Consider the following 22,827-nt stretch of genomic DNA (forward strand, 5'->3'; position numbering starts at 1 on the left):
TCAGGCAGCAGATTGCAGAAAAGTAATCTCTGAATGAATCTGTGATTCTGCAAGCAACTCCATCTGACTGACTGCTTTGCCTGATTTTCGGTAAAAGTTGCACTTTTAAAAATAATAACTTCAGTATTTACATAAATATTTACAATATTTACATACCATCCACGCCTAGCCAGTCATGTGACCACCAAGCCATGCCCAGTCAGCAAGCCACACCCACCCAGTCACATGACCACCAAGCCCACCCACAAATTAGGCCATGCTCACAGAACCGGTTGTTAAGAAATTTGAATCCCACTCCTGCTTACAACATGTTCACTTGTTGAGTGTTGAGGCAGATTGGAATGCAAGTTCATATGTGTTGTGGGGAAGGTGCTGGGTTAGAAAACAGGCGAAGGTCAATATTGCTCCTGCTTTCCTTAGGCATGGAAACCAGACAGAAGAGTCTGGGCTGTCATGCCCTTGGTAGAGTCGGACTCTGAGGAAGAGGAAGAACAGCTGACAGGGAGTGGAGGTGTGGCTCCAGAGGTTGTGGAGCAGTGGTGGGATTAAAAAATTTTTTACTACCAGTTCTGTGGGCGTGGCTTGGTGGGCATGGCAGGGGAAGGATACTGTAAAATCTGCAGTCAGAGGCGGTATTTGCCAGTTCTCTGAACTACTCAAAATTTCCACTACTGGTTCTCCAGAACTGGTCAGAACCTGCTGAATACCACCTCTGTTGTGGAGGAGGCTGGGGAAGGGTAGAGGCTGGCTGGACAGTCAGAGAAAGAACCAGGACACGCAGGGAGGAACTGAGAAGGAAACAACTTGACTTACGAGAGAGGAAGCGGCCATGATCCCCTTATTGGTTGCAGCTGGGGAGAATAGTATATAAGAGAGATGGTTCCAATACAGTGTTGCCAGAAGCAAAGTGTGTTTTATTTTGGGCTGAAGTTATCTTGGTTGGCATCCTTCCCACAGAGTGTGCCTTGTTATTTCCTTGAAGTTGGTAATTACTTATCCTGGTCTGTTGTGGAATTTCCACCATTGTAGTTTGTTTTGAGCTTTTTTATTTCACCTCTATCTGCTCATTAAGTTCGGACTGTATTACTTTCTTTTAAAGACTATTTTTGAATAAGTTTTATCTCCAACTGAGAATTATTGAACAGTGGGGCCAAGTTGGAGGCATTAAAGGACATTTATTTACATTTTGGGTTTGGTTACGTTTGTGTTACACTCTGTGTCATCACATGGGCAGTATCACCCTTGCAATAGTATCTGTGAGACCAGGCGAAGAGATGCAGCCCTTACCCATCTCAGAGTTGTTATGGGGAAAACAGGGCAAGGGATCCCCAAAGGTGCTTTTTTCAAGAGGCAACTGGACTTTCTGGTTTTTCTTCGAAAACATTTCGCTTCTCATCTAAGAAGCTGCTTCAGCTCTGAATGGTGGGAAATGGAAGGATCCAGTCAGAGCTGAAGAAGCTTTATTTATTTTATTTATTATTTATTTGATTGGTCAATCGCTTACAAGATCATAGGTATAAGCAGGGGTGGGATTCAATTTTTTTAACAACTGGTTCTGTGGGCGTGGCTTAGGTGGTGGGCGTGGCTTGGTGGTCATGTGACTGGGTGGACGTGGCTTGGTGGTCATGTTATTGGCTGGGTGTGGCCAATTCAATATCACTCACATCGAGGCACACATCTCCTCGCCTGGCCTCTTCTGACTGTGGGGATGCTGCAACAGTCGTAAGTGTGAAAAATGGTCATAAGTCACTTTTTTCAGTGCCATTGTAACTTTGAATGGTCACTCCACACAAGCAAAATACCAGCAAAGGAGGGGGAAAAAACTCCAGAGAGGTTCCTGACACAGGAAGTCTAGTCCTGCCAAGAATGCAATAAGGGTTAACAGAGAGGCAGTTTCTGTAAGCAACACCAGAATGTTTCCTTCCTGCCTTCCTTACAGGATTAGGCCAGTAATTTCTTCTAACAACCAGTTCTCCAAACTGCTTAGAATGTTAACAACTGGTTCTAGCAAATAGATGCGAACCGGTAGAATCCCACCCCTGATGCATGCCCTTATAGCTTACTTGCTTACAGCTTCTTGGATGAGAAGCAAAACCAGTGGTGGGATTCAGCCAGTTCGGGAGAACTGGTTGCTAACTTTCTCAGCAGCTTGGTGAACTGGTTCTTGGAAGAAATCATTAGGGCAGAGAACCGGTTGTTAAGTTATTTGAATCCCACCACTGAGCAAAACGTCTTCAAAGAAAAACCAGGAAGTCCAGTTTCCTTCTGAAAAAGCACTTTTGGGACAACCATGACTTGGATGACTTGAGAATCTCCACAGACAGGGGAAGGGAGCATTATGTACCTTGCCTTGCAGTTGTACATAAAAAAGGATAGAAAATAATTGGGCAACACAAAGTACAGGTTGGCCCAATGGGCTTGGTTTACACACCCATCTTGCTCTGCTTACTGTGCTGTGCCAATGTGTCAGTGATTTTTTTCAACAGACTTCTGTTCAACTTCCTATGAGCCAGTCATTATGTCATCAGAGTAATTAGGCGGAGCATTCTGTGTTAAATGCAGGTTCCTAGGGGAAGCATTAGGCCATTGATTTCCTGCAGAGGAAACATTTCAGTTTTATTTCCAGCAATGTTCAGACTTCTCCATGCAGCCACCCACTCTGTCTGCCCGCTTCTCTTCCCAAGTGGGAGAAAGCCAGCTCTCGTCACCAAATTCTGGCTAGAGGCTAAGGCAGGGGCAGGCAACTGTGGCCTCTTTACAACCTGTGGACTTCTACTCCCAGAATTCCACTCCCAAGCTGGCTCAGGAATTCCGGGAGTTGAAGTCCACAGGTTTGTCAAGGGGTCATAGTTGCCCTCCCCAGGCTGGGGTATTAAAGACAAGATTACCTGGTCTGGATTGCAAAACTTCTGTGTACCACTAGATGGCAACAAGGAGCTGATGTTCTGCATCATTGATAGGGAAGAGGAAGGGCAAAAATAGGCCACCAAAATGAAAAAGAAGGTTTGAAAGACCTGGGAATGTTTGGCTTGTAGAAGGGACTGTTGTGAGGGGATATGAGAACTGTCTTCAAATACCTGAAGGGCTTCATATTGCAGTAGGTTTGGATTTGCTCCAGGTGGTAAAACTAGAAAAAATACTTTAGGATGAAACTTCGGGATTCAATTTTTTTTTACTATCGGTTCTGTGGGCATGGCATGGTGTGGCATGGTGTGGCAGGGGAAGGTTACTGCAAAATCCCCATTCCCTCCCCACCCCGCTAACCTGCTTTCCAGCTCCGTTCTCCTGTGCAGGGCAATAAGACCCAACTTGAGACTCAATGGGAGGCCGAGAATAGATGGGGGCAGAGGTGGGATTTGCTGGTTCTCCGAAAAACTCAAAAATTTCCGTTACCGGTTCTCCAGAACTGATCAGAACCTGCTGAATACCACCTCTGATACTGATCAGATGCAAAGGAGAACTTCTTGACTATCCATCATGGTTTCTTCTACTTCGCTGGAGGTTTTCAGAAGCTGGATAATCACCCATGGAGATGGAGTGGTGAATCCTGCAGTGTGCAAGGAGTTAGACTTCATGACCTCTACGGTCCCTTCCAACTTTATGATATCTACTGATCATTTGAATTTTTGCAGCCCAGATCTGGCAGTCATCATGAAGGTGTTTTATTTCTTGTCATGCCTGCAGATACCGATGTCCTTACACCAAAACTTTGAAATTCTAATTTAAATGTACTGGCTTTGTTTATACATTACAATAATTTTAAAAAATGTGGCTCGTTTGATTTTTAACTCAAATATTCATTGAGGTTTATGGACTTTAATCTATGGCTTATATTGTACTGAGCTAGTTAGCCAATTGCAGATTGATAACGTTTAAATAATAGATAAAACTAGGCTTAATGCAGTCTGTAAGTCCAGTCATCTGACAACATAATTTTGAGTCATTCAACAGCCATAACTGCATGCTGCATTTGTTGAAAAATCTGGATTACATTAAAATGCAGCTAAGCAATTTGTGATTCAGCATGTTGTGGGAATTTAGTCTTTTTTTTTTGAGGTGGGGGGGGAGTTGTATAGATTGAGTTATGGTTTTTTTATTTGAGCCCAGCATGAAAACAATTATTGTTTATTCAACTGGGCCGTAGGTTTGGTATGCTGTGGAAAACCAGCTTGTGTGTGTGTGTGTGTGTGTGTGTTGTTTGTGTACAGTGAGCTACAAGGCAAATGTAAGCTCTTGTGTGAGCTTTGTAACCCAAAAGTCCAAATGTACATCACCACTTGGCCCGATTGTAATATTTAAAATCTATCTGCAGCTTTCTAATAAACCTCTACGTTTTCTTCTGCTGCTTTCTCTGCCTTACAACTTAAATACATGCGATGTTTTAGGTTGGCTACATTTTCTATTTTGTGTGTGTGTGTGTGTGTGTGTGTGATTTCGTGTCCAGAGACCTAGCGCAAATTGAAACCTACTGTATCTTGTCTCCAGCAGGATCTAAGTTTCCATGCAGTCTTAGGTCTACCGAGAAGTAGCCCCGATTGAATTCAATTATAGATTTACTTGGAGATTAATAGGCACAACATTGCAGCCTGACACCATCTGTTTCATGTCTCTGGATGACCAGGAAGCAGAGTTTCTAGATTTTGCCCTTGGAATTTCAGCTTGGCTTCACTCAATCTCCCTTTCATTTATCCAGTCCAAAAAAACACGCACCAAGGAACATCCTGTTCCCTAGTAATCTGCAAGCTTTCTTGCTAAGACCTTTTAAATCAGGCGTGTCCAACCTTTTGCCTTGCCTGGGCAGCACTGAGTGAAGAGGAATTGTCTTGGGCCACATATAAATATATATATATATAATCGAGTTTAATGCATTTAAGTGCACATAATGTTAACAGTTTATGATCTTGCTAGGATGTCATTATTAGCTGTCCAGGGCTGCAGGCGGCCTGTTCATGCTTTGGCCTGAATTGGAGCCCTTGGTCTATAGGGACTCCTCCATTTACAACTACAACTGAGCACAAAATTTCAATTGCTAAGCAAGATGGATGTTGGTGAATTTTACCTTGTTTTACAACCGTTCTTGCCACCGTTGTTAAATGAATCACTGCGCTTCTTAAATTAGTAACATGGTTAAGTGAATTTGGCTTCCCCATTGATCCGGGGACACTGCAACAGTCAAGCATCTGAATGTAAATCACTTGACCATGGGGATGATGCTCCAATGGTCGTAAGTGTGAAAAATGGTCCTAAGACACTCTTTTCAGTGCCCTAACTTCAAATGGTCACTAAAAATGGTGGTAAGTTGAGAGTTATTTGTATACATAAGCTTCCCATGTGAGAGCCAAACTTGTTTTTATTTAGAATTTATTTTATTTAGGATGTAGAATCTGTTTCAAATAGGCTATTCAAATATTTGCTGTACATCCACGGTCTTTCCACACTTGTCCCAGTCTTACACTGGGAGGCTGAAATTTAAGGTTCAGAGAAACTGTATGTCCCAGGCACCCAGCCACCTTCCATAGCTACAAGAGGACTGGGAGAATTCGGGTGGACATCTCCACCGCACAACATAAACCAAAGAAGGTTTGTCCTGGAAGATTCTCGTTCATCCAGGTAAGAGTGGCTGAAAGTTGAGTCATGGCCACACAACTTCTTGCTATCATGGGTTTAGGGGGACCCCATTTTTGACTTCCAGGGTAGTTTCATTTCTCACCTCACCTGAATAGGCTCCTTTGGTGAATAGGCACAGAGTCGTTAAAGAGTTGTGGCTCCTAAATTCTTCTCTTAGGTGGGACCCTAAACGTGACCTCCCTAGTGAACTCGTGAGGCAGCCTCGGACTTCCTGGAGACCGATGCAAGAACATCATGTGAAAATGAAACCGCCCTGGAGGACCTATGAATGGGCTTCCTCCCTAACCAAATTGCTCAGATCAAAGAAACGATTTGGAAAAGCAGCGAAACGTTTCCAACTGAGAAAGGCGACGTCCAGTTGTCATGTCTGAAGTTGCAGACGCACCAGTTCTTGCAGGACAAGAAACAACGGAAGTTTCCTTGTTCAAAGAGAGAAGCAACCTGGAATTAAGGAGAAACTTTCCAACAGCAAGAACAATATGCCAGTGGAACGGCTTTGCCTTCAGAAGCGGTAGGAGCTTCATCACTGGAGGTTTCTAAGAAGAGTTTGGACGGTCAGTTGCCTGAAATGGTATAGGGTCTCCCGCTTGAGCATGGGGGTGGACTAGAAGACCTTCTGGGTCCCTTTCAGCTCTATTCTGGAATAGACATATTTATATACAAGGCTTGCATATAGGTATATGAGATGAGAGGTGTCTGTACAGAGGTGTACATACTTGTATAATACTGTATATATACAGGTGTATATAGATAGGTAATTTTTGACTTACAACCACAATTGAGCCCAAAATTTCTGTAGTTAAGTGAGACATTTGTTAACTGGGTTTTGTCCCATTTGATGACCTTTCTTGCCACGGCGGTTAAATGAATCAGTGCAGTAGTTCAGTTAGTAACCTGGTCGTTAAGTGAATATGGCTTCCCCATTGACATGGCTTGTCAGGAGGTTGCAAAAGGCGATCCCATGACCCCAGGACACTGCAACTGTCATAAATGTGAACCAGTTGCCAAGCATCTGAATTCTGATCATGTGACCATGGGGATGTTACAAAGGTTGTAGCTTTGAAAAGCAGTCATAACTCACATTTTTCAGTGCTGTTGTAACTTTGAATGGTCACTAAATGAATTGTTGTAAGTTGAGGGCTGTGTGTGTGTGTGTGTGTGTGTGTGTGTGTGTGTGTGTGTGTACACACTCTCTCACACGCACACACACAGAGCTTTGCTGGCTGAGGAATTCTGGGAGTTGAAGTCCACAAGTCTTAAAGTTGCCAAGTTTGGAGACCCCTGATCTATTAAAAGCAACAGAGTTTGCAAGGGGCAGAAGAGGGGAGAAGAAGGCAGGTGCGGTGAAGAAGAAACAGCAATGCTATCTTAGAGCTGAAGAAGCTTCTTGGATGAGAAGCAAAAGGTCTTCAAAGAAAAACCTGACAGTCCAACTGCCTCTTGAAAAAAAGCACCTTTGGGGACAACCAAGACCTGGATGGCTGAGAATCTCCACAGACAAACCATATGAGATGAACGGTTCCCGGCCGAAGCCGGTGCAACCTCGACCTGCCAACCGAGGGTTCCCCTCCTCCGTAACCACCACTTGAGCAGCAACTTTCTGGCCTCCCCCGCGCCTTGCTCTGGACGGGAAGGTCGGAGAAAAGCAACCGAAGGCACCGAGGAAGGGAGGCTAATCCGTCCCCGGCGCACACGGTGCGCTCCAGGCCTCAGGTCGGAGCTGGCCCTGCTCGGCCCGGAGTGGCTGGAAGCTGCTTCCTGCTCGTGCCGCCGCTGCCACCGCCGCCGCCAAGCGCAAGGCCGGAGAGCGCGCGGTGCCTGGCACCGACCGCCTGGCACCGACCGGCCAGAAGCTGAGGAGACCGACCGACCGACTGACCGGCGGCCCTTGAGCTCCAGTTTCGGGCAGGGTCTGCCTCCCGCCAGCCTCTCTGAGGGGCGAAGGAGGAGCGAAGGCGGGGCGGTCCCGGAGCGCGCAGGGGAAAGAAAGAAAAAAAAAAGAAAAGTTTTGCCCGGAGTTTGTGCAGGCGGTGAAGGCGAGGCCAGACGAGGCGCGGGCACCTTCCAGGATGGACGCCCTCAAATCCGCCGGGAGGGCCATCATCCGCAGCCCCAGCATCGCCAAGCAGAGCTGGGCCAGCGGCCGGCACAAGAGTAAGTTTACCGCCAGGCGGGAGCCACGGAGCCTTTTCGCCCTGCCTCAACCCGGCTCAGCTCGGGGCCTTCGCCGCTCGGAGGGCAAAGCGGGGGGCTCCGCATCGCCGGGCAATAGTAGGGACGGCCGGGGAGGAGATCCTAAGCCTTTTTTTTTTTCCTACAGGGAGGGGTAGGTTAAGCGGAGAAAGACGAGGATGACGGCATTTCGCGGGGAAGGGGTGGGAGGAGAAGGAGGAATAGGGGGGGTTCCCTCTGGCGGCCGGGTATCCCCCTCGGATGGGGACGCGGGGCGGGGGGCGGCGGCGCGCGCGGCCGGGGAATCCCAGCGAAAGTGGAAGCGTAACTTTGTGTCTGCGAACTTTTTGCAAAGGAGCCGGCGGCTCTCCTCGAATTGCAGCCGCCTTCCCCCGCGCGCGGTGTCTGATTTCCCCGGGTCCGGTCGGAAGAGCGCCAGCCCGGAATGGGAGCTTTTTAACTTACAGGAGTCTCCAAACTTGGGCCACTTTAAGACTTGTTGGACTTCAACTCCCAGAATTCTCCAGCCAGCTGTCTTTGAAATGGCCAAGTTTTGGGGACCCTTAGCGCCTTCCGAACAGAGGTGGGGTTTCTCACCCTTTTGCATCTTTTTAAGAGGCGCGGACTACAACTCCCCAAATTCCGTGGGGAATTCTGGGAGTTGAACTCCACACGGCCTTAAAGTTGCTTAAGGTTGCCGAACATTGGCTTCAAGTTCTTAAAACTTTCCAAGTCTCTTTCCTCTCATCATTCCCCTCAAGGTGTTTTGGACTACCGTTCCCAGAATTCCTAGCAAGTGACTGTACTGGCTGGTGATGCTGGGACCGGTAGTCCGAATGTGTTCTGGAGATAAAATGGGTCGTAGGTTTTGTTGCTACCGGGCACGCGTTCTTTCAATCTTCAAAGGTCTTTAAAATGGTCTTATAAGCTGAAAAGTCGTAAGAATGCAAAAACCGGAAGTGTCAGAGAACACTTGTCTCCCTCTCGGTTTGCACCCGACATAGTTGCCTATTGCGTGAGTGATGCTGCTGCAATTTCTGTTGTTTGCTTTGTTAAAAATTTCTACTGTAGGATTGTTAAAGCGGGGCTTCATCCTTTTTTTTATTTTTGAGCTCTGATAGGACTGAATACAAATATTAACAAGAGTTCCTTGCCACACTGATTTCTCTGATTGCGTTTGTCTCTGTGGGTTGCACAGGAAATCTAAACCACTCTTTAAAGGTGAGATATCCAAAGCCTCCTTTAGCCAGGATGAGATTAAGTCACCATTAATCCCCTAACAGGCTGGGATTGTACACAGTCCTTACCTGGATTTACTCCATTTTTAACTTCCAGAATCTTGGAATCTGGACTTTTGACAACTAAAGCATAGGCTCACAAATTCCCAGTTGAAAAATAAAAAATTCCGTGGAAGGTGATCCACATGAGTGAGCGTTTGATATTATGAAATCAGACAGAACTTTGTTATCTCGCTGTACCTATTATTCCTAGTTAGCAAATTGAGGTTATCTTTTCATGAGATCCAGCTGACAGTTGGGTGGATGGAACAGCAACAGATATTTCTTTACTGGATTTATATGCCACTCCAGTCAAAAGTGAATCTCAAATGGCTAACATGCTTCCAAATAGTAATAGGATTAAAAACAAAATGCAGCTACAAATGTGCATTATCCAGACACCCGAGAACAACCATAACACATAAATATTCATCCTCCTTGACTGATCAAATGCAACCCACTGAAGGCCCACTGAAGCGGTTGGGATCTGCCTTAATTGTTTTCCCAAAAATTAACAGTGGTGGTCTAACCTGTTATTTGAGGAAGATACTGCTCCAGAGAAGGAGGTATTTATGTTATTTCTTTTTCTGTGGCTTCTTATTATGGGCCGTGCCCTGAACTCCAATGATTGGGCTGATGAATAAGGACAATGAAATAAACAGATGGGAATCCAGACAGCTGTGATCTTCATTCAACTGAATAGATCTAGTTTGAAAAGAGCAGGCTCTGCTGATCAGAATGATGTAATTCGGACTCTTCTATTTATAAAACCACCCAGTGTTGTCCTTCTTCTGATGTATGACAATGTATCATCTTAATATCTAACAAGAGGCGACTTCTTGTGACTCTTGAGGATGCAAGGAATGGACCATTACTCCAAAAATACCCTGCAAATCTGAAGGGGTTATGTGCTAATGATGCAATTTATGGTCTTTTGTGTTGTGAAAATGGATGGAAATAACATGAATAGTCCAGATTTCTTTTGGGGAGAGGGAAGACAATGTTGTTGATAAAAAGGGAAAAGAAGCATGAAATATTTGTCTAATGCAAGGCTATCCAAACTTGACAAGTTTAAGACTTGTAGACTTCAATTCCCAGAATTCCTCAGCCAGGAATTCTGGGAATTAAAAGTTCATAATTCCTCAGCCAGGAATTCCAGGAGTTAAAAGTTCACAAGATTTAAAATTGCCAAGTTTGGAGACCCCTGGTCCATAATTTTCAGAGTCCTCTAGTGGTTTGCTAACTATTAGCGTGTTTTTTTAAGTTTGTTTGTTTTTAGACATGGGATGTAATTATCACCTAAATATTAGGACTCAAATTTCAAACAGTAATATGTAAGTAAGATAACGTAATGGACATTTGGGCAGCCGTGATTCCATCCTCCTGAAAAAGCAAACCCCTTTGAAGGCCATCACCAAGTGGGAACCCCCTGTGCCTGGGGAAAAGGGGGAAGACTATTTGAAAGTAGACACCATGTTTCCTCCCGTTCCATCCCTCAGGTGTCCCTGGCTTTGCAAACCAAACGGGGATTCAAGGCTTTGCCTTTTGCTTAGTCTCAGCTTTTTCACGTCTCATGTCTTCCCAATCGCAGCAACCGGATGCATTGATTCAGACAGACAACAACTACCTTTGGAAAAGTTAATATATTTTTTTTCTGAATAAACCTCAAAATAGGAATCATCCTTCCCACCCATCCTTGCATATCTTGTTTTAACATAGCAAGTTATAATTAAGTTTAAGTGAGCAACTCTACTCTGTGTGTCATGTAAACATAGTCTTGAGGACTGTAACTTATTCTTTTTCCTGGACAAAATGATTTAAATGGCCTCCCTCCTCCTCCTCCTCTTTCTTCCCCCTTCTCCTCCTCCTCTCCTCTCTGAGAGAGATGAGCAGTTAAGAGTAGGATAAATAAATAAATAACATTGATCTTCTCTTCCTTGTTTATCTCCCCTTCCTCCTCCCCTTCATTCTCATTCTCTTTATAAAGGAAAATGAGAACCACAAACGACATACTATTTGGGGGGAAGGGACTAAATGTTAGCATCATGCACCCTGAGACCCCAGTGCCCCTCCTCCATCATTCATTTATAATTCAGTGTGTCATGCAAATCCAGATAGATGCATTACTTGAATAAGCCAACCATCCCTGAGTTATCCTTGGGTAAAGGTGCCCCAGAGACAGTCTGGGTCAGCAAGGAAGGTTGGTCTGGAGAATTGTTAAATGTTTGGAAAGGTCAGAGCAGCTAATCTAACAGGGCTCTATAAAGTTTTCAAATTGTAGCAGTTGCTGGAGCCAATGGTGAGTCTCAAAATTTGAAAACTTTTACATTTTAGCAGGGTTTTGGAGGCGTGCAAATAATGGCTGACACAATACCTATAAAAATGTAGGTTTGGTTCAGTTTAGGAAGCCTATTTCTATAGGTTATTAACAAAGGCCCTTCTTTCATCACTCCTTATTACCCATCCCCCTCCCACTTGGGACTGTATGATTGTAACTTTGTCGCTTGTATCCTTACGATTTATATTGACTGTTTCCTAGTATGATTTGATTGCTTATTGTACCCTGTGACTATCATTAAATGTTGTACCTTATGATTCTTGACGAATGTATAGTTTCTTTTTATGAGAGCATATGCACCAAGACAAATTCTTTGTGTGTCCAATCACACTTGGCCAATAAAGAATTCTATCACTATCTATCACTATCACTTTGTCATCTGAATTTGTCATCTGAATCCCCCCCCTTTTTTTTCCCTGTAGTGGAGCTCCCAAGAAAGGCTCTGTCCGTCCTCTACAATGTCTTCCTAGACCTAGATTTATTTATTCAATGTATAGAATCATCCATCCAGACTCAAGACTCTGTATGGATTACAGAAAGGACGAATACAATCTTAAAACACATGAAAGCATATAAAATCAATGCAGTACAAACTACTGTCATTCCAGCTGAACAGCTGCTTTTATATTCTGAGAATTGATAGCGTGTCCCGATTGTGCTCTTTTGATTAATTCTGCTTTTGCAATTTGCTGCTTTCACTTACTGCTACGCATTTCACATTTTATCTATTGTTATTTGTAGCTATCCTGATGAATTGCTTGAGTGCTGGGGTTAAAATCATGCCAGCAGTTTTTGTACAGGCCTTTTAAAACAGAGTTGTCTGACTGGCCCTATCTTTTAGCCTATGTCTAAAGAGGGATACTAGAAATGAAATTTTATGGCACAAGTTAGCTGGGGCCAGGTTCCTGAAAGATAATTTCCTCCCATAATTATTTGCCCGGAATGTAAAATAATCTTATGTACCTTTTAGTTGCCAAGTTGGGGGGAAAATCCCTCAAAGGATTGTGTTAAATATACTTGTGACCTATTTAAAGTACCTGCAGTCCAGGAGTGGATAATCGGTTGCGTGCTGCACTTTGTAAGACTACAAATCCCACAATGTTTCCCCACTGGCTGAGCCTGATGAGGCTACATCCAGAAATCTAGGCGTCACTAGCTGGCTCACATATTTAATCTCTCTATGCCTTTATTATACCCCATATCACTGATGGGAGGGACTTCAGTGAGTTATTAGTACAGTACAAGTGAGATTCAAACTGGAGATTTCCTGATCTTCCTGCTCAGGTTTTTAGTCACCTTGCTGTAATTTATAGTCTTCCTGTCTGGTTTTAAAACATAGCAGTTAATAGTAGAGTCATAAAAGCAAATACATTATGAAAGTCAGCTTCTGGTTTTTCCTTTTTGCTGTATTACGTGTATAACCTTGTGAAGTTGCTTACAGAGCTATAGGTTAGCCTGAGAAGGTTAAAAAAATAAAATAAAACCAAAAGAATGATGAATCACACCCTGTTGCACCCTTAAGAGAAAAAATATTGTAGACCTTTAAAAATCTGTAAGTTCTTTATAAAACTGGAGTAAATGGCTAAACCTGGTCAGTCAATCAATATTTCTTGAGGCTCAGATCTGTAGTTTTTTAGTTAGTTGGATTCTAGTTTCATGGCAATTTTTGCTAAAAAGAAGTTTTGTTGTTCCTATTCTCTTTTTCCTGTTCCCTTAACAAAAAAAGCCCTTTAAAATAATCCAGTGTGCGTTAAAAGTTGATATTCAGAGTCCCAAATGTGCTTTTTCAAGAGGCAACTGGACTTTCTAGTTTCTGTTTGAAGGAGTTTCGCTTCTCATCCAAGGAGCTTCTTCAGGTCTTTTCTTCTTCAAAGGAAAATCAGAAAGTCTAATCGCCTCTTGGGACAACCATGGCAAATTATTCAGACTGTATGCAGGTAGTCCTCGACTTACAACCTGTTGTGGTTAGCCGGCAGGTGCAGATGGCTTAGGAGAGCAAGGACTCAGATGAGGGGCCAGGACCATTAGGGAGTGGACTGCTGCCTTCAGAGATTGTGGGGGCTGGCAGCAGTGATGAGGAGGTTCCCAAGGAGCCTGTGCCAAGTGTGCATGTCTGCAGGATTGCTTGGAGGAAAGAGCAGTTACAACAGCACGGGCGACCCGGGAGTAAGGCTGCAAAGTAATGGTCCCTCCTTCAAGAAGATGAAAGCCAGCTGTGAAACAAACATACTTTGCAGAAGGCAAAAACGTTTTGAAACTTGAGCCTCATGGACATTCCAGTATCCTGAGTTTGTATTTGAAGATTCTTATTTTGCAAATTATTTCTTGTCTGTTGTCTTTTGGCAAGCCTCGCACAGTTTGGCAAGGCTTGTGCTTATCACAGCTAATTATTTTGTAAAAGCATTACAAGGTTTCTGTTCCTTTTGGATTGTGTTTGATTTGTTGGAAAAGGGTGTGGTCAGAACACCACCTTTTTTTTTTAGCAGCCATTCAGAGTTACAACTGTTACTGGAAAAAGTGACTTAAAACTGGTCCTCGCCCTTACAACTGTTGCAGTCTCTCCATCATCACAGGATCAAATTCACACACTGGCAGCCAGCATGTATTTAAAATGGTTGCAGCATCCTGGGGTCTCACAATTGCCACCTGCAATCTTCTCAGGGGGCTTCTGACAAGCAAATGGGGAAAGCTGGATTTGCTTAATGACCACCTGAGTCACTTAATGAGTCACTGCAGTGATTCGCTTCACAACCACGGGGCAGAAAAAAGCCATAAAATGAGGCTTGAGTCACCTAACAACCGCCTGGCTTAGCAATGAGAATTCTGATCTCAACTGTGGCTGGTTGGTATTGATTGGCCTCGATTTGTTTTCAGAACTGCAGGATGCTTTTAATTTTAAGTATATAAGCTTAGATCAGTCAGCCTTGTGTTTTGAGTACATGATGCTCAGCTACACTTGGCTATTGTCATAGCTGAATCTAATGTTCCTGCTCTCCGGCGTTGTAAAAAAACACTCACAACCGCTTTGTGACTCTTCCTTTCTTATCATGTACTGGATGCGACAGACTTCCAAGATTAAAAGTCTTGCCTTGAATTGTGATTCATATCCGTTGCTTCTCCTCTTTCCCTTCTTCTGCAGCTGACACTAGGATCTGTGAAAGTTTACTGTGTGCTACACCACATGAAATGGAGTGCTGTTGTTCTGTAGAAGTATAAAAAAAAAATATTCTTGAGGATGTTTAAATCGTGCTCTCCTTCAGTGCGGGATTTGAAAATGCTGGGTACCACCGTGAGCATCTCTGCCAAGCAACCGTTTAGTTGTGGCTTAAATGGGGCTTTAAAAGTCCACATTCTGGACAAAGAGGACCACTGGTTTGAAAGAGGGATCAAAGAGGTGTTGGAAGAAATATCCTTCTGGGTTCACCTCCATGTAGGGAAAAGGACACTGGAAATATGGAAGCCGCTTTGAAAGAAGGTTTATTGATGAACAGGATGGGTTCCTGGGCAGAAAAGGGAAGAAAATGCTGAGAGTACCTGGGTTCTATACCCTCTCCGGCTTTGAACTTCTTGGAGGACGGGAAGAATATCCTGATTGGTTTCTGTCAGAGGTCATAACTAGCCTTGTAGGTTGTCTGTGTGCAAAGTTTGGTTGAAAATTTCTGGGTGGTGCAATGAAGGGCAATTAAATGGCTCGGCCTGAAGGAGGTAGATCTTTGTTATGTAGAATAGACTGCCCCAGACCTTAATGGCCCATTAAAAGGGGTGGGGGCTGAATTTCTACCTCTTTGAGTTTCTACTTCTCTTTTAGGGGAAATATTCTGCCTTTTTAGTATATCCTAAAATATTTCATTTTTCTAGAAGAGGGGTGAGTTTTAACTTCCAACAGAGGCTTCTACATTAAGACTGAGTAGCCCTTTCTCAATAGAGGGGGTGGGGATATAGACATCACCTATCTCCTATCTACAGTCCTTTCAGCAATTCCAAGAAGGTTCCACACCGATTTGTACTATTCAGGGCACAGATAGACCTCCAAGTGGCCTCCTCAACTCTCAGAAAGAGTACTAACAACCAGATGACTGCAAGGAATATAAATCCTTCCGTCCTCCACCATTCAGTTAGAACTGAAGAAGATTCTTAGATGAGAAGTGAAACAGCTTCAAAAAAAAAATAAAGCCCAGCTGCCTTTTGAAAAAGCACCTTTGGGATGACAATGACCTGGGTGACTGAGATTCTCCTTAGACATTTATGGCTTAAACATTTCTAGCCAAAAATACTTTCCTATTGATTCTACTGGAGCCATTTTGAGCAGTGTTTCTCCATCTTAGCACCTTTAAGATGTGTCAACTTCAATTCCTAGATTTAGTAATTTCTTTCTAATAGATTTGAAATACATTTTGGGGGGGACAGAAATGTGGACCTTTAACATTTAGCATCTGTCCTTAAAATTACAATTGTGCGTGCATGTTTCAAGATGTACATCTTTTCCCCCACTTAACATTGTTATTACTATACTGTCTTTTTAATTCGGTGATGATTGTTTAAAAGAAGAAAAGAAAGTAAATCTGGTATGTATATTGTCGTATTTTTTGCACATCCACACACTTATTATGGTCAAGTAAAAGTGAGAATTGATGCTCTGTGTAACTCAGTGTTACAAAATAATTGTTGATACAGATCAGGAATCTTAACTTTCCCTCTTCAGACACTTCGCACAGCCAAATATTCTAAAAAAAGGATAATTTCCCCACATTTGATGCTTTCCAGATGTGTAGAGTTACAGCTTCCAACATCCTTATGCCACGTGTTGTGGCCCATACGGGCTGCGGGTCATGGAACGTATAGTTCAAGACACCTGGAATAGTCTATATCAGGGGTCTCCAACCTTGGCCACTTTAAGACTTGTGGACTTCAATTCCCAGAGCTGGCTGAGGAACACTGGGAGCTGAAGTCCACAAGTCTTTAAGTGGCCAAAGTTGGAGACCCCTGGTCTATATTAAGATTATTTGTGGCTCTTTAATCGATTTCAGGTCTTCAACTTCGTGACACAATTAGGACATTGCTAAGCAAGGCAATTAAGGGCCTAGTTTTATGATTTATTTATTTTTTTTGCCAAGGTTGCTAAGCAAATCACTACCGAGATGCAGTTTGTATATGTTAAAAAGACACAAATATATAATTTTTATGGTTATTGTATTTGTGTTCTGTACCTTGTTGGGAATAGTTCTCATGGGTCGAGTGGCATCTTACATTTGCGAATGATGTAAATCAGAGGTCCCCAATCCCAAGGCCGTGTGCTGGCACCCATGCGTGTGCGCAGCTCAAGTCATGCAAGTGACAGGTCAGCGCACGTGTGTGTGCAGGTCAGCTTGTAGTTGAGCTGTGTGTGTGTGTGTGTGTGCTGGCCCGATGTTTGCGCGGCCCAGTTCCCTTTCTCTCCCCCAGCCAGGCCACCAAACCACAAAGGTTGGGGGTCCCTGGTATAATAGGAAGCACCCAATAACCGAAACCAAATGGCCCTTCATTTACTTGAAGGAAGAAAGATGCCCACAGGACGGATTTTAAACATCTCGTGATTCTGCTGGGTAATTGCATTCAAACCTTCAAAGGAGAAACCTGACTCTTATTTCTTCTGAGAGTCTTTGAAATGTCATTTCTGGCGGGAAGCTTGAGGGAAAGGACAAGGACACGCAGTAAAAAGGGCTTTCGAAATCAATCACCCAGATGTTTTCCTATCTTGAAAACTTGTGTTGTTCTCAGTCCTTGAGGATCCTTCAAAAGTGTTAGCTGCCTTCATCCCCGTCCCCAGTCATGTGCTTCTGTTGAGCCAGAGCAAGTTGGGTCGTGGTAGGCTGCATGGGTTGGAGTTGGTTAAGAGGTTTAATTCAGAGCCACAATCTTGCACAAGCCGGACTGAAACAGCTGGTCATTTGCTGGAGCTTAAGATTTGTCCTGGTTTTGCATAAGAGAGGAATTCTTGCTGGATTAGACTTTCCTGTTCATCAGAAATTGGGCTCTGTGTTTGGAATTGAGATTGTACTGAAGAAAGGTTCAAGACAGAGGTCTCCAGACTGGGCAACTTTAAGACTTGTGGACTTCAACTCCCAGAATTCTCCAGCCAGCATAGTATAGCTGGCTGGAGAATTCTGGGAGTTGAAGTCCACAAGTCTTAAAGTTGCCCAGTTTGGGGGGCCCTGGTTTAAGAAAATGTCTCTTGCCTTCCCTGTGGCTTTATTTCACTATACCAAAGAAGCACAAAGCGGTAGAAAGAGCGGTGCAAGTTCTGACTGGTAGCGAGAAGTTAGTTTTTAAGAGTTTCCTTTTCTGCGTGTCTCTCTGTATATGTGAAAACACCTGTGCCTTTAAATAGAAAGTTGGTATGCAGGGAACGTGCTGAGTCAGGAGTCTTTTTAGTGGCAGTGCTAGTGATTTGTCTAGTCCTTTCCGCCTTTTTCCTGTCTTTGCAGAAGTTTGTATAGTAAAAATTTAGCTTCTCAGTCAGAATATTTTGCAATTTCCTGTCTTTGGTTGATTCGACACAGCAAGGCAGGCTGTTGTACCCAAAAGCCAAAGAAAAGAGCTGCTGGTCTTCTAAGATATACACAACATACACTCCTCCCATTGGTAGTTTTGTGTTCAAAAGTCTTTTCAGCCTGGCCGCTAAACCTTGTTATAGTAATATTTAAGTAGCAACTCTGAATTCTTTGATGCTTAAATGTTGGCCTTCTGCATCCTTTTGTCCTTCAGATCAGCGGTCTCCAACCTTAGCAACTTTAAGACTTGTGAACCAATTCAGCAAAGCTGGCTGAGGAATTCTGGGAACTGTAGTCCCCAATCTTAAAGTTGCCAATGTTGGAGACCCCTGCTTCAAACTGTTGGGACTGTTACTTTTAGAATTCCCACCAAAAATAGCTTATCAAGGAGTTACGGCTTCAACTGTTATGGAGGTAGGGAAGATTATGGTAAGTTACCTGCAAATCTTACTTCAAGGAATATTTTGTGGATCAAGGTAACAGATCAGCCTTTGAAAATCTTAGATGGACAACTAGCCTACCTCTCCATGGCAGTTGAGTTGACCTGGATCAAGCAAAGGACCATAAGAAAGAAAGTCGTAACGCAAAGCTGATGGAGTCATTTCAGAAATGAGCGAAATCCCCCATTTCTCTAGGAGCTGTTGACACAAATTTTGTTAACCTCCATAAGGGAGTAAATAGCAAGCAGAAACATTTCAGGGCTTGTTAATTCAGGATAACTGGCATAAGTGCAATTTATAGTTTTGAAATGCATGCAAAGTTTGTTCTAGGTTAGTATCTCTTTGGCTAAAAAATTGCCACGTTATAAGATTCTTGTTGAATCTTAGAAATGTAACCTATTTAACACACTTTGCCTGAATTGCTTCGTCTGACACATTTGGGATGCATGCCTCCAAATGCTCAGTCTCCCAGAAAGCAATGCAATGAAATGTTTCCCATGGAAAAGTAACTGGCAATAGGTTCATTATTTTCCAGACATTACAGGGCTATTGCTTAAAAGAATGGTGACGGGAATAGGGTATGTCTTGTTTAATGAAAAGAAGGACTAGAAGTTGTGAATGTCCAACATTGGAGGTTTTAAAGAAGAGATTGGACAATCATTGGTCAGAAATACTTGAGCAGGGGGGTTGAACTGGAGAAGAACTTCAAGATCCCTTCCAACTCTGTTATTCTGTTAAAAGGGCAAGCAGACTTAAAATATAGAATAACAGGATTGGAAGGGACCTTAAAGATCCTCTAGTCCAACCCCCTACTCAAGCAGGAGACCCTATAACGTTCTGGACAAATGGCTGTGTAGTCTCTTCTTGAAAACCTCCAGTGATGGACCATACACAACTTCTGGAGGCAGGCTGTTCCTTGGATGAATTGTTCTGTCAGGAAATGTCTTCTTAGTTCTAGGTAGGATCTCTCTTTAAACCAGGGGTCTCCAGCCTTGGCCACTTTAAGCCTGATGGACTTCAACTTCCAGAATTCCCCAGCCAGCTTTGCTGGCTGGGGAATTCTGGGAGTTGAAGTCCTCCAGGCTTAAAGTGGCCAAGGTTGGAGACCCCTGCTTTAAACGATCATTTCTTGTCCAGCCTTCAGGTGCTTTGGAGAATAGACCGACACTCTCTTCTCTGTGACAGCCCTTCAAGCACTGGAAGGCTGCTTTCATGTTACCCGCTACTCCTTCCCTTCGTTAGACTAGCCATGCCTAGTTTTGAATTTATAGTGTGTTGTTCTCTATTTTTTCAGGAATCTGCTAGGGTTCTCTTTTTAAGTTGCCCCATCGCCAATATTTCAAAATCCATTCCCATTATGTTCTCCCTTTTCACTCTTTATCTAGCGACCTGCGGTTACAGTTTGGATTTACATAACTGCATTGAGCCATGGTTTAAACAGGACCGCTAGTCAGCTGTATTTGCACAACACGTAACGCTAAAAACGAAACAAATCACACGATTGCTTAGCAGGTTGCACGAATCCAGCAAGAAAGACTCTGATTTTCTTTCTATTAACTTACCACAGAGGTCTGAAACTAGCAGTTTTCTGATTCTATTTTTGCAGCCCGATCACTATCATATTACCTCTCCATGCAAATACATATGTGATTGGTTCTAAAAATAAAACTTCATCTCTGAACCTGCATGGAAGTCTTAAATTAGGATTTTCTTCCAAGCCTCCTCACATGGGGTGGGCTGCCGGAGGTTTGCAAGGGTTCAGGAGAGCCCCTAGCTAAGACTCTGTGCAGTTCGGAGAACCCCCAAATCCCACTCTTGACTGGCCCCGCCCACCCTGCCCTACCCCTCCCAGGAGTCCCCACACGGCCTGTTTTGGATGAAGGTTAGCGCAGGGCGCGCACGGAGGCTCGGGGACGGTGAAAAATGGGTCTTCTGGAAGTTTGGGAAGGGTGGAAACAGGCCTGTTTCCGACTTCCAGAGAGCCTCTGGAGCCCGGGAGGCCGTTTTTGCCCTCCCAGAAGCTCGAGGAAAGCCTCAGGAGCCCGGGGAGAGCAAAAAAGCCCCCCCCCCATACACCATGGTGCAGGAGGCCAACTAGGCCACACCCACCGTGCAGGGGTGGGATTCTACCAGTTCGCATTCAGAGTTACAATGGCACTGAAAAAAGTGACATGACCATTTTTCACACTTACAACTGTTGCAACATCCCCACAGTCTTGAGATGCCAGGCAAGGAGATGCGTGCCTCGATGTGAGTGATATTGAATTGGCCACACCCAGCCAATAACATGACCACCAAGCCACGTCCAGCTGGTCATATGACCACCAAGCCACGCCCACCACCTAAGCCACACCCACAGAACCAGTTGTTAAAAATTTGAATCCCACCCCTGCCACCATGCCCACGCCCACCTGGCAACTGGGAGAGAACCTGTTGCTAAAATTTTTGAAGTCCACCCCTGGCTTCTCACCATCTGGGATCTCTGTTTAATACTAAATATACTTCTCTATTCCTCCCATAGAAAGTTCACTTCAGAGCATTTTAATTCCCAGCACCCCACTCAAAAAAAAAAATATGTCTTTTCCTTAGCTTTTTAATTTTATCTGGATGATGTATGATATTCAGCATTTATAGATAATAATTCATCTCACTGTGTTATGATGTTTTTCCTAATTGGCTGCATATAATGTTCTTGTATATGCCTAGTGTAATTTTAAATTTTCACAAGTCAAAGTGAGAATTCGTCAATGGATGGAAAGGATGAAATGAATATCAACAATTAATGTAAGCAGTTCTCGCCTCCTCCCTGTCTTCTCTAAAGACGAGTCTTTAATTAATGTTTAAGTTCTGACAGTTCTAGATGAGTGGGGGGAAAAAAACCTCCTTGTAGAGTGTAGAGAACTTGAAACTCTTCTGCTCTGGTTTAACTTTTAAAAGCATTTATTCATAACCAGGATGGAAATGATTGACATAACTTCATGGAATTGTGGTTGCTAATGGGAGGAAAATGGAAGCTGCCTCATATTTTAGGGATGGGATTTCCACCTCCCCATCTACTTCATAGCTCTGAGAATTTCTGGAGTTTTTTCCCCCCCAAGTGCTCACAGGTGCATTCCTGCACAGCTTTTGGGGAACTGCCACACTTGGAGACCCAGTGTGATGTCATGTTGAAAGCACCAGGACAGAAACCAGGAAACCATTAATTCTAATCCTACTTTGGGGCAGGAAAGCAACGGAGTGACCTTCTCTCTCAGTCCTGAGAAGGAGGCAATGGCTAGCCGCATCTGGAAACCACTTCCCTTGCCAAGAAAACTGTGAGAACTTGTCCAGGCAGTTGCCTGGAGTCAACACTGACTTGAAGGCACACACACAGGCACACAACACACACACACACGTTGAAGTGTTCCTGTTGGCTGGTTTTGCTTTAATTGTGATTGCTGCCCAATAAATTCATTATTTTTTTTGCTTTGGCAGTCCTTTCTCACTTTGGCAGGGAGGCGATAGATCAGGATTTATAGACAGTTACATTATATATCCGCTTAAGTTTCTAGTTCTGAATTGTTTCTCTGAGTACAAACCTAATTAGATTAATAACCAAATAACATTTCACCAATGAAGAAGACAGCAGCATAGAGGTCAGGCCAAGCAATTATTTTGTTTATTCATTTAATTATGGAAAGGATGCCCCAACTTTTCAACAGACAGGATCAAAGGGGCTCTCAGATGGCTGTTCAAAGAAGATTAAAGGGCATTGGTGGAACTGGGGGTGCAGGTTATTCCCGCTAGCCATGAGTTGCTTAGTTTTGAAGCTTAGTTTTTGTGTGTCTAGCACCCTGGAATTACGTTTATCTTTACTCTCCACTTTACAATGTGCAGGGTGTTGTGGTAGAACCCCTTTGCACATCCATTGAAGGAGTGTGGTAAGGTGTGAGTCCTTTGCGGTGACAGTGGCCAAGATATATGAGGAGTGTTGTTGCGCTCTCCTATTGTTGCAACATTCCTCCCTCTGTGACCTTCCTGTGTTGAGTATTTCCTGCAGTGAGATCACATTGAAATCACTCTGTTGACTTTCTGTGTTCGGCATCCAGCTCCTGGATGTCCATATTGAGAAACCTGAGAGGAATGAGGAACAAAATGCAATGATTAGAGAGCTTCAATTCAAATTTCTTAACCGGTTCTGTGGGCATGGCCTAATTTGTGGGTGTGGCTTGGTCACATGACTGGGTGGGCATGGCTTGTATATAAATATTGTAAATATTTATGTAAATATTAAATTTTTTATAAATAAAAGAGCAATTTTTACCCAAAATCAGCCAAAGCAGGCAGGCAGACTGAGTTGCTCACAGAATCACAGAGTCACTCAGAGATCTACCTTTCTGCAATCTGCTACCTGAGTCTGCACTGCAAAATAGAAGCTTCAGTCCTAAGGAAGGTTCATCCCT

The 22,827-nt window shown here is 43.7% G+C and overlaps 1 protein-coding gene across 5 annotated transcripts in view; it reads left to right on the forward strand.

The window, feature by feature from the left end:
- The first annotated feature begins 6,955 nt into the window (after positions 1–6,955).
- Positions 6,956–22,827, forward strand: part of LDLRAP1 (low density lipoprotein receptor adaptor protein 1) — a 72,305-nt gene continuing 56,433 nt past the window's right edge. For 2 of the 5 annotated variants that reach the window (XM_087939649.1, XM_087939652.1), the window contains exon 1: positions 7,345–7,782. In XM_087939649.1, the coding sequence (XP_087795775.1) occupies positions 7,698–7,782 (85 nt within the window). In that variant the 5' untranslated portion in view covers positions 7,345–7,697. Of the gene's footprint in view, positions 7,783–8,742; positions 8,816–11,308; positions 11,377–22,827 lie in introns of those variants that run through there. The other 3 variants (XM_026702588.2, XM_087939650.1, XM_087939651.1) reach the window with 3 other exon arrangements.

This window comes from Pseudonaja textilis, chromosome 10 (assembly GCF_049901715.1).
Source record: "Pseudonaja textilis isolate UNSWEBS1 chromosome 10, rPseTex1.2, whole genome shotgun sequence".
Classification (NCBI taxonomy): domain Eukaryota; kingdom Metazoa; phylum Chordata; class Lepidosauria; order Squamata; family Elapidae; genus Pseudonaja; species Pseudonaja textilis.